Source organism: Anomaloglossus baeobatrachus, chromosome 1, assembly GCF_048569485.1.
Source record: "Anomaloglossus baeobatrachus isolate aAnoBae1 chromosome 1, aAnoBae1.hap1, whole genome shotgun sequence".
In the NCBI taxonomy this organism is placed as follows: Eukaryota; Metazoa; Chordata; class Amphibia; order Anura; family Aromobatidae; genus Anomaloglossus; species Anomaloglossus baeobatrachus.
The window spans coordinates 100483992-100497292 of NC_134353.1; the positions used below are offsets into that span (position 1 = coordinate 100483992).

A 13301-nucleotide genomic window follows, 5' to 3' on the forward strand; every position below is an offset into this window, starting at 1 on the left:
TTATAAAGTTATTTTTTCGTTCTACACAGTGGCCTGGGCTCTTATACACAGGATGTTAGAATGCTGTATGTAAGAGCCCACTGGTGGTGGCCGCAGCTTATAGGCCCCAAATCTGGTGACAGGTTCCCTTTAAATGGACAGCTTTTTGTTTGTTTTTCTTTTTTGCGTATACAATAAAAATATTTTATAAATTAGGATTATGGAGATCTAACAATTCAGCTAAAAGTACATTTGGCTTGCAGCTATCTCCTCTAACTCTGCCCTGCCATACACATTAGGCACATCTGAGCATTCATATGTTCCTCATGGTAAGAGGAGAACGAGATGTTGCCAGATGCTGACGAACATTAAAATTCAAACTGTCTGATCCTTCTCTTCCCTGATTTTATTGGTCAGTAGGTCACATATATATATTACATGATAACATTAAAGGGAATCTAAGAAAAAGACTGAAGGCACTTCCTAACTTTCCAATGTGAACAAGTGCATACGGAGTATGAAACAATTGCAAAAAAGAGACAGTTGCCCTCTGTAGTGCTAAGAGATATGTAACAATTAATATAGGAATGTAGACATGCAAAACTACTATGGAAAACATGTAAAAATTGAGATAGTTAGCACACAAGAATGCCCAGTTTTATGTGAGCCCAACAACCGAAGGCAAGGTGACCTCTTAATGTTGGGTCCCTGACTACTCTAATGACTCTCTTTGGGTTAAAAAATCTCCAATTTATGGGCAGACACGAACCTGCTAATGAAGAATTATTAAAATCCCCTGAGGCTGAAGAGCAGGAGGGCTCAATCGGAAGGCATGACCCTATAAACTAAGAAAAAGACTGATGGCTCTTCCTAACTTTCTAATGTGAACAGGTGTATACTGATCATGAAACATCGTAGCAAAGGAAATTTGTCAGCAGATTTTTGCTATGTAATCTGACAGTACCATGGCCCAGGGATAAAGTCCCCGATTTCAGGGATGTATCACTTAGTATATTGGGTTCAGCATTTCTGATAGAAACACAGTTTTCTCTCCTGGATGTTGAGCTGGGTATAATCCACCCAAACCACAGCTTTCTGTGTATATTGTATAGTGACAGAGCTGCTGCTGGGTGTGTGGTTGGACTACCCTGCTCGTGCCAACTTGTCCTGTAATGATGATCTCCTGCTGATAAAATGTTGATATTATTTCCTTAGTGTGTATTGGAACAACACAAAAAAAAGGCAAATACAACACAATTTCACACAAACCCCCAAAAATGGGCCTGACAAAGTTTTTGTAACCTTTACAAAGTTGTGGAAAAACAACTGTTTTAAGTATGTGATGCTCATTCAAACTTCCCTGTGGTAAGTAGCAGGTCTGGGCAATATGAAAATCACATCTCATATGTATTGCACCATGGAATTGATGGCGCTATAATAATAAATAATAATAATCTGAAATAAAAAGGAGAGAAGTTGACTCAATCTTTGTATTGTGTGTCTGTGTGTGCCACACTATGCATGGAGCGCAAAAAAAAGAAGACAATTGTCTGAGGTTTTGAGAACCAAAATTGTTAAAAAAAAAAAAAAATATCAAGAATCTCAAGGTTACAAGTTCATTTTAAGAGATTTTGATGTTCCTTTGTCCGCAGTGTGCAACATAATCAAGAAGTTTACAACCTATGGCACTGTAGCTAATCTTCCTGGATATGGATGGCTGAGAAAAATTGATGAAAGGTTGCAACGCATGATAGTCCGGATAGTAGATAAGCCGCCACAATCAAGTTCCAAATAAGTTCAAGCTGTCTTGCAGGGTCAGGGGTATCAGTGTTAGAGCAAACTATTCTTCCACATTTGAATGAGATGTGTTATGAACTGGTAACTGTGGATGATCACAAAAATCCCATTAATCAGGAAAAAAACAAAAACCACAAGAGTAGTTGGAAACTAAGCTGATTGCAATCCCCTATCTATCGGACAACACTAGAAGTAGCAGTGGGCTGTTCCTAACACAGCTAGACACCTCGTCACTGCCAGAGAAACTTGCTACACCTCAAAGATAGAAATGAGGAATCCTAACTTGCCTCGGAGCAGTCCCCAAAGGAATCGCAGGCATCCAACATGTAACGACGGTGATGTAAGAAAACACAATACACAGATAGATAGCACGTAACAATATTATTTAGAAACTCTGTGGATCCTCCTGGGGCTCGGCAACATCTGTTATGAGAACATCTACTCTTGCCCTGGTGTACTCTGCTGCAGAATACTGTGCTCCAGTATGGTTAAATAGCTGTCATGTAAACTTAATCGACACTCAGCTGAACAACTGCGTATGCGTATAATATCTGGTACTATTGGACCTACACCTGTTCACTGGTTACCTGTCTTGAGTCATATCGCACCTGCAAATCTAAGAAAACAAAAGCTCCTACTTAAAGAATACCCTAAGTTAGTGAATAATGAAATAATGAAAAACTTCCAATACATCAAAATATCAAAGATGTTATAATACAACGATTGAAATCAAGACACCCACCCATCCGAACTGCAATCACCTTGCATGAACAAGACTTCAACTTAGAGGAGAAATGGCGAGAACTTTGGGTCAGTGTAGTAGACTGTGATCCCCAATTGTTCCTTAACTTACACAACCCTCCACCAGGCTTCAATCTACCAAGGACATGGGTTACTCTAAATCGTATCAGAACAAACTTGGGCGTCTGTGCAGATCTTATGTATCAGTGGGGAAGATTTGACTCTCTGACCTGTGACTGTGGAGCAGATCGTCAAACTATCCAGCACATTGTTGAGGAGTGCCCCCTGAGATCTTACCATGGTGACAAGAATGATTTCTATACTGTAAATGATTATGCTATTGCATATATAGAAAATCTTGATATTCGACTATGATTTTTATCCTTTTGATATTTTTCAATTATTGTCTATTGACTGGTTTTTATTTTTGTAAGATGGTAAGGTATACGTTCATACTATTAAATAAAAAACACAGGTAGAAAATATACATTAGCAAAGGTGAGGCCTGACTTACTAGATACAACAGGACAGGAAGGATAACTGATTGCAGCCAGAAAAAAACCCTGCAAAAAATACCAAACTCCTGATAGAAAAAAGGCCCTAAGACCACACAGTCTTCCCCCGCTATATCAGGTACTCTTGTGCCAGACACTTTGAACAGAACTGCAGATATAATGGGAATCCAAATCAGAACAGGGAGAAACTCCCTTTCTTGCTGAAGGAACTGCCCTCCCAAAATAGCACAGATCCAGATCCTCACATACAACATGCAGTTTGCCAAAATGTATGTCAGTAAGCCAAAATCCTTCTGTAAAAGTGTCTTTGTGGACAGAAGAGACCAATATAGATCTTTTTGGTAAAGCACATTATACTACTGTTTTCCAAAAATGGATTGACTTCTACAAAGAAAAGATCACAGTACTTAAAGTCAAATATGGTCGAGGTTCAAAGATGTTTTGGAGTTGTTCTGTTGCCTCTGGCACTGGGTGCCTTGACTGTGCAAGACATCATGAAATCTGAAGATTACCAGAGGATTTTGGGTCACTATGTAGTGCCCAGTGTCAGAAAGCTGGGTTACATCCTAGGTCATGGGTCTTCCTGCAGGACAATGACCCCAAACATACTTCAAGAAGCCCCCAGAAATGGATAAAAACAAAGTGCTGGATAGTCCTGAAGTGGTAGCAATGAGAGTTTGGATCTAAATCCCATTGACACCTGTGGAGAGATCTTAAAATTGCTGTTGGGAGAATACGCCTTCAAATAGGAGAGACCTGGAGCAGTTTACAAAAGAAGAGTCCAAAATTCTAGGTGTGAGGTGTAAGAAGGTTGTAAACGGTTATAGGAAGAGATTGATTGCAGTTATTTATTCCAAAGGGTTTGCAACCAAATAGTAAGTTGAAGGCGGCAACAATTTTCTGTCTGGACCATTTTTGTGTTTTTTTGTGAAATTATGTTCAATTTTGCTTTTTTTTTCATTGTTGTTTTTGTGGTTTTTTTTTCAATACACACGATGGAAGTAAACGTGTATTACAAAACGTGTAATTGCAATAATTTTCTAGAACCATTTCAAGGGTGTCAATACTTTTGCTCATAACTGTATATCATAGATCTTCATAGAGGCCAGCCCTCAAGTTTTTACATGTAGAGCTCCAGGAATGCAGCACAGGTGTATTAAGGTGAAGCGAGACACTGGACGGCCACTGTGCAGGGGAAACGTGTGAGGGCGCAAGCAGTAAATCAGCAAAGTGGCTGGTTATCTCTGGTTTACTGGCACTGTAGAGGTCGGACCCCGACCTTTTGTAAAGTTGTGATCTATCTTAGCAATATTCTATCACATTACAAGATGGTAATGCGACTTAATGTGCATAAATTTATACATTTACTATTGTAGGCATTTCTTAGGATTAACAGAAAACGTCCAGTTATTGGAGGGGGTGGGAATAATGTAAAATAATAAGTATTACTGTGCTGTAGTGATGACGTCCTCTTGAGATGTGACCGCTGCTGCAGCTCCGTGTCTACATGTTGTCATTGATAAATAAATTAAACTAACATAAGCCGTGGACCTGGATCAACAAGGGACTTAAAGGGGATGTCCGGTGAAAACAAATTATTGCCTATTTACAGGGTAGGTGATATCTTTTTGAGTAGTTGAATTCCATCCACTGGGACTTGCACCATTTAGCAGAACAGGGAACTTTTTATCCATGTTAAGATGGAGCAAAAGTGTGCACAGTCAACCACTACTCCAATCATTCCCTATGCGCTGTCGAGCGCAGCACTCGGCTATTTCCAGCTACCCCATAAGAAATATATTGAATGACAGTCGAGCGTCCAACCTGCAGCAACATTTTGTAATGGGTATTAAAGTACCCCATTGTGGATAAAAGTTCCCCTACCCAGTGGTCGGACACCATCAGAAAATTATCAGCTAACCTGTTGAGAGGTAAAAACATTTTTTTTTCATTATTATTTTTATTTATCATACTTTTTCTAATATATATATACAATTAGGTCCAGAAATATTTGGACAGTGACACAATTTTCGCGAGTTGGGCTCTGCATGCCACCACATTGGATTTGAAATGAAACCTCTACAACAGAATTCAAGTGCAGATTGTAACGTTTAATTTGAAGGTTTGAACAAAAATATCTGATAGAAATTGTAGGAATTGTACACATTTCTTTACAAACACTCCACATTTTAGGAGGTCAAAAGTAATTGGAGAAATAAACCAAACCCAAACAAAATATTTTTATTTTCAATATTTTGTTGCGAATCCTTTAGAGGCAATCACTGCCTTAAGTCTGGAACCCATGGACATCACCAAACGCTGGGTTTCCTCCTTCTTAATGCTTTGCCAGGCCTTTACAGCCGCAGCCTTCATGTCTTGCTTGTTTGTGGGTCTTTCCGTCTTAAGTCTGGATTTGAGAAAGTGAAATGCATGCTCAATTGGGTTAAGATCTGGTGATTGACTTGGCCATTGCAGAATGTTCCACTTTTTTGCACTCATGAACTCCTGGGTAGCTTTGGCTGTATGCTTGGGGTCATTGTCCATCTGTACTATGAAGCGCCGTCCGATCAACTTTGCGGCATTTGGCTGAATCTGGGCTGAAAGTATATCCCGGTACACTTCAGAATTCATCCGGCTACTCTTGTCTGCTGTTATGTCATCAATAAACACAAGTGACCCAGTGCCATTGAAAGCCATGCATGCCCATGCCATCACGTTGCCTCCACCATGTTTTACAGAGGATGTGGTGTGCCTTGGATCATGTGCCGTTCCCTTTCTTCTCCAAACTTTTTTCTTCCCATCATTCTGGTACAGGTTGATGTTTGTCTCATCTGTCCATAGAATACTTTTCCAGAACTGAGCTGGCTTCATGAGGTGTTTTTCAGCAAATTTAACTCTGGCCTGTCTATTTTTGGAATTGATGAATGGTTTGCATCTAGATGTGAACCCTTTGTATTTACTTTCATGGAGTCTTCTCTTTACTGTTGACTTAGAGACAGATAGACCTACTTCACTGAGAGTGTTCTGGACTTCAGTTGATGTTGTGAACGGGTTCTTCTTCACCAAAGAAAGTATGCGGCGATCATCCACCACTGTTGTCTTCCGTGGACGCCCAGGCCTTTTTGAGTTCCCAAGCTCACCAGTCAATTCCTTTTTACTCAGAATGTACCCGACTGTTGATTTTGCTACTCCAAGCATGTCTGCTATCTCTCTGATGGATTTTTTTCTTTTTTTTCAGCCTCAGGATGTTCTGCTTCACCTCAATTGAGAGTTCCTTAGACCGCATGTTGTCTGGTCACAGCAACAGCTTCCAAATGCAACACCACACACCTGTAATCAACCCCAGACCTTTTAACTACTTCATTGATTACAGGTTAACGAGGGAGACGCCTTCAGAGTTAATTGCAGCCCTTAGAGTCCCTTGTCCAATTACTTTTGGTCCCTTGAAAAAGAGGAGGCTATGCATTACAGAGCTATGATTCCTAAACCCTTTCTCCGATTTGGATGTGAAAACTCTCATATTGCAGCTGGGAGTGTGCACTTTCAGCCCATATTATATATATAATTGTATTTCTGAACATGTTTTTGTAAACAGCTAAAATAACAAAACTTGTGTCACTGTCCAAATATTTCTGGACCTAACTGTAAATATATATATGTATATGTTTTTAATCACAACAACCCCTTTAAATTCGGAAAGCCAAACAAATCACCAGGTGAGCTCCCTCTAGTGGTGGCTGCAGACAAATGGAAGGAGGCAGGAGAAGCCATCGTGTACTGGCCTTCCCATATCCCACTTTTCATTTGGCTCTACAACCGGCCGCAGTCACAGATGTTTTTGTTCTCGGGGAAATTATTATTTTAAAATGAAAGTGATGATTTCACACATTCAGTCTTGTCATCAGTGTGATCACTCATTTGTTTTTACTCCATTGCCAGCCACAAAATGTGAATGAGTTATATTTTATACATACATTGTTCTGTTTGTTGTTTTTGTTTCCCTAGGTGTCATCCCTTTCCATGGATTTTCTATGTATGGTAAGTGTATTACTGAGATTGTGAATATAATGTGACAATGTGGACAGGTCTGTATGCCACAGGACGACTCACACCGCTATTATGGATCTTTTTCTTACCAATCAACCAGTAAATGGTTACGTTCTGATTGAGGAAGCAAAAAATGCTTCCACCTCCTACAAATAGTAAACCTAAGGGGAGTAGTTACTTTTACTTTGCAAATGGTTTGTTTTTTAACAACAACCTTTATTTGGGTCTCCTGTTTTTATAATATATATATATATATATATACACACGCTACAGTTGAAAAGTTTATTAGGGTCACTTAGATATTTCCTTATTTTTGAAAGAAAAGCACATTTTTTTCAGTGAAGCTGACATTAAATTAAACAGAAATACACTCTCTACATTGTAAGTGGTAAATGACTATTCTACTTTCAAACATCTGGTTTGGAATGCAATATCTACATAGGTGTATAGAGGCCCATTTCCAACAACCACCACTCCAGTGTTCTAATGGTACATTTTATTTGCTGTGTTAGAAGGCTAATGGATGTTTAGAATTCGCTTGAAAACCCTTGTGCAAGTATGTTAGCACAGCTGAAAACAGTTTTGCTGATTATAGAAGCTATAAAACTGACCTTCCTTTGAGCTAGTTGAGAATCTGGAGCATTACATTTGTTGGTTCAATTAAACTTTCAAAATGGCCAGAAAATAAGAACTTTCATGTGAAACTCGACAGTCTATTCTTGTTCTTAGAAATGAAGGATATTACATGCGAGAAATTGGCAAGAAACTGAAGATTTTCTACAACAGTGTGTACTTCTCCCTTCGGAACAGAGCACAAACAGGCTCTAACCAGAGTAGAAAGAGAAGTGGGAGGCCCCTCTGCACAACTGAGTAACAAGAGAAGTACATTAGAGTCTCTAGTTTGAGAAATCGACACCTCACAGGTCCTCAACTGGCAGCTTCATTAAATAGTACCCGCAAAACGCCAGTGTCCATGTCTACAGTGAGAGGCGACTCCGGGATGCTGGCCTCCAGGGCAGAGTGGCAAAGATAAAGCCATATCTGAGACTGGCTAATAAAAGGAAAAGATTAATATGGGCAAAAGAACACAGACATTGGACAGAGGAAAATTGGGGAAAAAAGGGTTATGGACAGGCGAATCTAAGTTTGATGTGTTTGGATCACACAGAAGAATATTTGTGAGACGCAGAACAACTGAAAATATGCTGGAAGAGTGCCTGATGCCTTCGGTCAAGCATGGTGGAGGTAATGTGATGGTCTGGGGTTGCTTTGGTGCTGGTAAAGTTGGAGATTTGTACAAGGTAAAAGGGATTTTGAATAAGGAAGGCTATCTCTCCATTTTGCAACGCCATGCCATACCCTGTTGACAGCGCTTGATTGGAGCCAATTTCATCCTACAACAGGACAATGACCCAAAGCACACCTCCAAATTATGCATAAGCTATTTAGGGAAGAAGCAGGCAGCTGGTATTCTATCTGTAATGGAGTGGCCAGCCCAGTCACCAGATCTCAACCCTATTGAGCTGTTGTGGGAGCTGCTTGACCATATGGTACGCAAAAAGTGCCCATCATGCCAACCCAACTTGTGGGAGGGGCTTCTGGAAGCAGGGGGTGAAATATCTCCAGATTACCTCCGCAAATTAACAGCTAGAATGCCAAAGGTCTGCAAAGCTGGAATTGCTGCAAAGGAGCATTTTTTGACGAATGCAAAGTCTGAAGGAGAAAATTATTTCAAGTAAAAATCCTTATGTCTAACCTCGTCAATGTCTGGACTATATTTTCTATTCATTATGCAACTCATTTGATAAATAAAAGTATGATTTTTCAATGAAAAGACAAAATTGTCTGGATGACCCCAAACACTTGAACTGTAGTGTGTGTGTATATTTATTTATGTATATATGTATATAAATGTATACCCAGAAGCTGTGGTATGATCAGACCATGTCCCTTTACGGTCAGACATAGCCATTACACAGTACACAGCAGGGCACATACTGTATATAAGATTATCTCAGCACAGGAACATTTTATTTAAACACATCCAAATGTGAAATATATTATTATTTGACGATCTATTGATTAAAATTAACTTTGTGCGAAAACACTTTTTAATTTTACCACTTTTTACCCAGTAAAAATCCTGGAAAGAAAAGCGTTGCCATATTTTGAGACCTTTTTTATGCTTTCAGCGATGGAGCTATGTTAGGTTATGTTCACATGTCCATTAATTATTTGTTAGAATGGATCCGGCAGCAATCTGTTGGTAAAAAGGTTCTGCAGACACAATTTTTTTATCTGTTTTTAAATAACTGATTTAAATTTGGAGTCTGTGGAAAACAGATCCATTAATAGATTGCCATTTATCTTCCATTTGAAAATGACGTAGTGACAAAAAAAAGATAACTAATTAACAAATACTTTTCTCATAAACGTCAATGTTAAGAAAACGTGACCAGCTGAAATCAGTTATTTAAAACTAAACAAAAAAGTTGTATCTGCACAACTTTTTTTGCCGACGGATTGTTACTGGATCTGTTCTAACAGATAATTATTGGACATATGTGTCATGCTGTACAAAGGGCAAGTGAGACGTAGTTCAGCGTATTCCCCACTAGGTGGCAGCAGAGTAGTGAAGGAGAGTCAAAGTAACACTGTACCGGAAAGGCAGCTGAAGTACAGCTGAGTTATTTCAGCAGGCAGTTCACAGGCGAACCACCAGGGGGCAATAGAGTAGTCAAACAGTCAGGATCTAGCCAGGATAGTCAAGTCACAGCAAAGAGAGTATAAAAATCAAGCCAGAAAATAGAACCGAGTTGGAAGCCAGGAGATCAGGTATGGGGAAATACAAACAACAGACAGGAGTGGGAAGTCAGGGACTGGGATAGACAGACGAACGGGGGAGGGTACAAGTCAGAGCACGGTAATAAAAAGTCAGCTCAAACAGGAAATCTCATCAGAGCTAGTCACAGGCTGCAGAGCAAAACTATAACCAGCACAGCAATGCAGGTTAAGAGACCATATATAGTGTCTCCTGAAACCAGAATGAGGCTGATGGGAGTTAACCCCTGACATGACCAGGCCAGGTCTGTGAAACTCTGGAGAAGAGAATAGCGGTCCTTGATCATAACAATATGAGCATAGCCTTATTTTGAGGTGCATATTATTATTTAGTCACCTTTTATTCCTTTACTTTGGGTTGCGAGCATTTCTATGCTTGCTTATTCTGGTCGTTGGCAAATGTAAACATGGCAGCAATCAACCATTAACCCCTTCACGACCATGGACGGAAAGATCCGTCATGGTGCCCTGGGCCTTAACGACCAAGGACGGATCTTTCCGTCATGGCGTAATCGCGGCACCGGAGCCTCCGGTGACTGCGATCGGTTAACATAAACCGCAGATTCGGGGAGGAGGGGGGACCTGTACCTGACCTCAGGAGGGGTGGTGCCTCCTCCCCGGACCTACGGAGGCTGTGATTGGCTGACGAACGCCGCTCAACCAATCACAGCCACTGTAATGTTCCAGCCACTTAAAGTGACTGAAACATTGAAATCCAGCCCTGGCCAGTGCAGCTATAGCACTGGCCATTGGCTGGAGCTGGGTGACCTCACTGGATCACCCTCCCCCAGTTCCAGTAGCTCTGATTGGAGAGATCGGCCTTGTGACCGATTTCTCCAATCACAGTGGACCTGTTGCCGGTGACCGCCCCCGTCATCGTCCCTGCAGCACGCCAGCACAGTGAGTGTACACAGTGCAATGGCAGGGCGACAAGCTCCGGTCCCATGCTGTTATGAGACCGGAGCATGGGACCCGGAAGTTGCCGCGCTGCCATTGCACTGTATGAAACCGGCCTCCCGATCCGCCGCCCCGCTGCCCTCCGCCGCGATCTGCCACCCGCACCCCCACCCCTCGTATCTGCTTCCCGCACCCTCACCCCCACACCTCCCGATCCGCCGCCGCCGCTGCCCTCCGCTGCGATCTGCCACCCGCACCCCCACCCCTCGTATCTGCTGCCCGCACCCTCACCCCCACACCTCCCGATCCGCCGCCGCCCTCCATCTGCCACAGTGCCACCGGTCCCCCCTGATCTGCTGCCCGGCCCCTTTCCCTCGTGATCGGCTGCTCGTCCCCTCACCGCCGTGATGTGCGCTCCCTCCCCTGTCACCGCCGTGATGTGCGCTCCCTCCCCTGTCACCGCCGTGATGTGCGCTCCCTCCCCTGTCACCGCCGTGATGTGCGCTCCCTCCCCTGTCACCGCCGTGATGTGCGCTCCCTCCCCTGTCACCGCCGTGATGTGCGCTCCCTCCCCTGTCACCGCCGTGATGTGCGCTCCCTCCCCTGTCACCGCCGTGATGTGCGCTTCCTCCCCTGTCACCGCCGTGATGTGCGCTCCCTCCCCTATCACCGCCGTGATGTGCGCTCCCTCCCCTGTCACCGCCGTGATGTGCGCTCCCTCCCTCCCCTGTCACCGCCGTAATGTGCGCTCCCTCACCTGTCACCGCCGTGATGTGCGCTCCCTCCCCTGTCACCCCGTAATCTGTGCTCCCTCACCTGTCACCCCGTGATCTGTGCTCCCTCACCTGTCACCCCGTGATCTGTGCTCCCTCACCTGTCACCCCGTGATCTGTGCTCCCTCACCTTTCACCCCCGTGATCTGCTTTCCGCTCTCCCTCACCTCTCACCCCCGTGATCTGTGCTCTGCTCACCTGTCTCCTCCGTGATCTGCGCTGCGCTCCCTCTCCCACCTCTAACCCTCCCCGATCTGCTGCCTCCTTCATCTCCTGTGATCCAGCTGCCTAGATCCATCCTGTAGGGTAACTATCCCCAATCTCACCTCCCACTCCCCTTCCCACCCATCCCCCCCATCCCCCCTCCCCCCATCCTCTGCCGCTCCTGCATCCACTGCGCCCTCTCCCATCCGCCCCCACCCTATCCCAGCCGCCGTCTCACAATCACAGATGCTCCCTTTATATGCCGCTGCCCCCCCATCTGCTGCCGCCCCATCTGCCGCCGCCCCATCGGCCGCACACCCCCCCCCCCATCTGCCGCTGTTTTTTTTTTTTTATGCCATGGGGGTCTAGTTTCCAAAATGGGGTCACATGTGGGGGAGCTCCACTGTTTTGGCACCTCAGGGGGTCTCCAAACGCAACATGGAATACGCTAATTATCCCAGACAATTTTGCGTTTGAAACGTCAAATGACGCTCCTTGCCTTCCGAGCCCTGCTGTGCGCCCAAGCATTTTATTTCCACCACATATGAGGTGTCTGTGTACTCAGGAGAAATTGCACAATACATTTTATGGTGCAATTTTTCCTGATACCCTTGTGAAAAAAAAGCTACCTGGTTGAAGTAACAATTTTGTGGTAAAAAATGTTTTTTTTATTTTCACAGCTCAACTCTATTAACTTTTGTGAAGCCCCCAGAGGCTCAAAGTGCTCAATAAACATCTAGATAAATTCCATGAGGGGTCTAGTTTCCAAAATGGGGTCACATGTGGGGGAGCTCCACTGTTTCGGCACCTCAGGGGCTCTCCAAACGCAACATGGTGCGGCTAACGATTCCAGCTAATTTTCTGTTCAAAAAAGTCAAATGGCGCTCCTTCCCTTCCGAGTCCTGCCGTGCGCCCAAACAGTGGTTTTTCGCCACATATGAGGTATCTGCGTGTTCAGTAGAAATTGCCCAACAAATTTTGTGGGCTCATTTATTCCTGCTACCCTTGTGAATATGCAATATTTGAGGCTAAATTATCATTTTTGTTGCAAAAAGTAAAATGTTCATTTTTTCCTTCCACATTGCTTTAGTTACTGTGAAGCACCTGAAGGGTTAATAACCTTCTTGAATGTGGTTTTGAGTAGCCTGAGGGGTGCCGTTTTTGGAATGGTGTCACTTTTGGGTGTTCTGTGTCATGTAGACCTTTCAAAATCGCTTCAAATGTGATGTGGTCCCTAATAAAAGTGGCTTTGTAAATTTTGTTGTAAAAATGAGAAATTGCTCATAAACTTTGAACCCCTATAACTTCCTTAAATTTTTTTTTTTTCCCAAAATTGTTCTGATGTAAAGTAGACATGTGGGAAATGTTATTTATTAATTATTTTGTGTCATATGTCTCGTTGGTTTTAGAGCATAAAAATTCAAAGTTTGAAAATTACAAAATTTTTTAAAATTTTCGCGAAATTTCCGTTTTTTTCACAAAGAAACGCAAAAAATATTGGCCTAAA

At 42.9% G+C, this 13301-nt stretch overlaps 1 protein-coding gene and 1 long non-coding RNA gene across 2 annotated transcripts in view; one reads left to right on the forward strand and one right to left on the reverse strand.

The window, feature by feature from the left end:
- Positions 1 to 13301, forward strand: part of TBC1D19 (TBC1 domain family member 19) — a 261587-nt gene that overhangs the window by 220631 nt on the left and 27655 nt on the right. The window contains exon 16 of the mRNA XM_075346943.1: positions 7038 to 7070. Within this exon, the coding sequence (XP_075203058.1) occupies positions 7038 to 7070 (33 nt within the window). The remainder of the gene's footprint in view (positions 1 to 7037; positions 7071 to 13301) is intronic.
- LOC142306455 (uncharacterized) overlaps positions 1 to 13301 on the reverse strand; it is a 111077-nt gene that overhangs the window by 64920 nt on the left and 32856 nt on the right. The gene's annotated exons all lie outside the window — the stretch shown is intronic.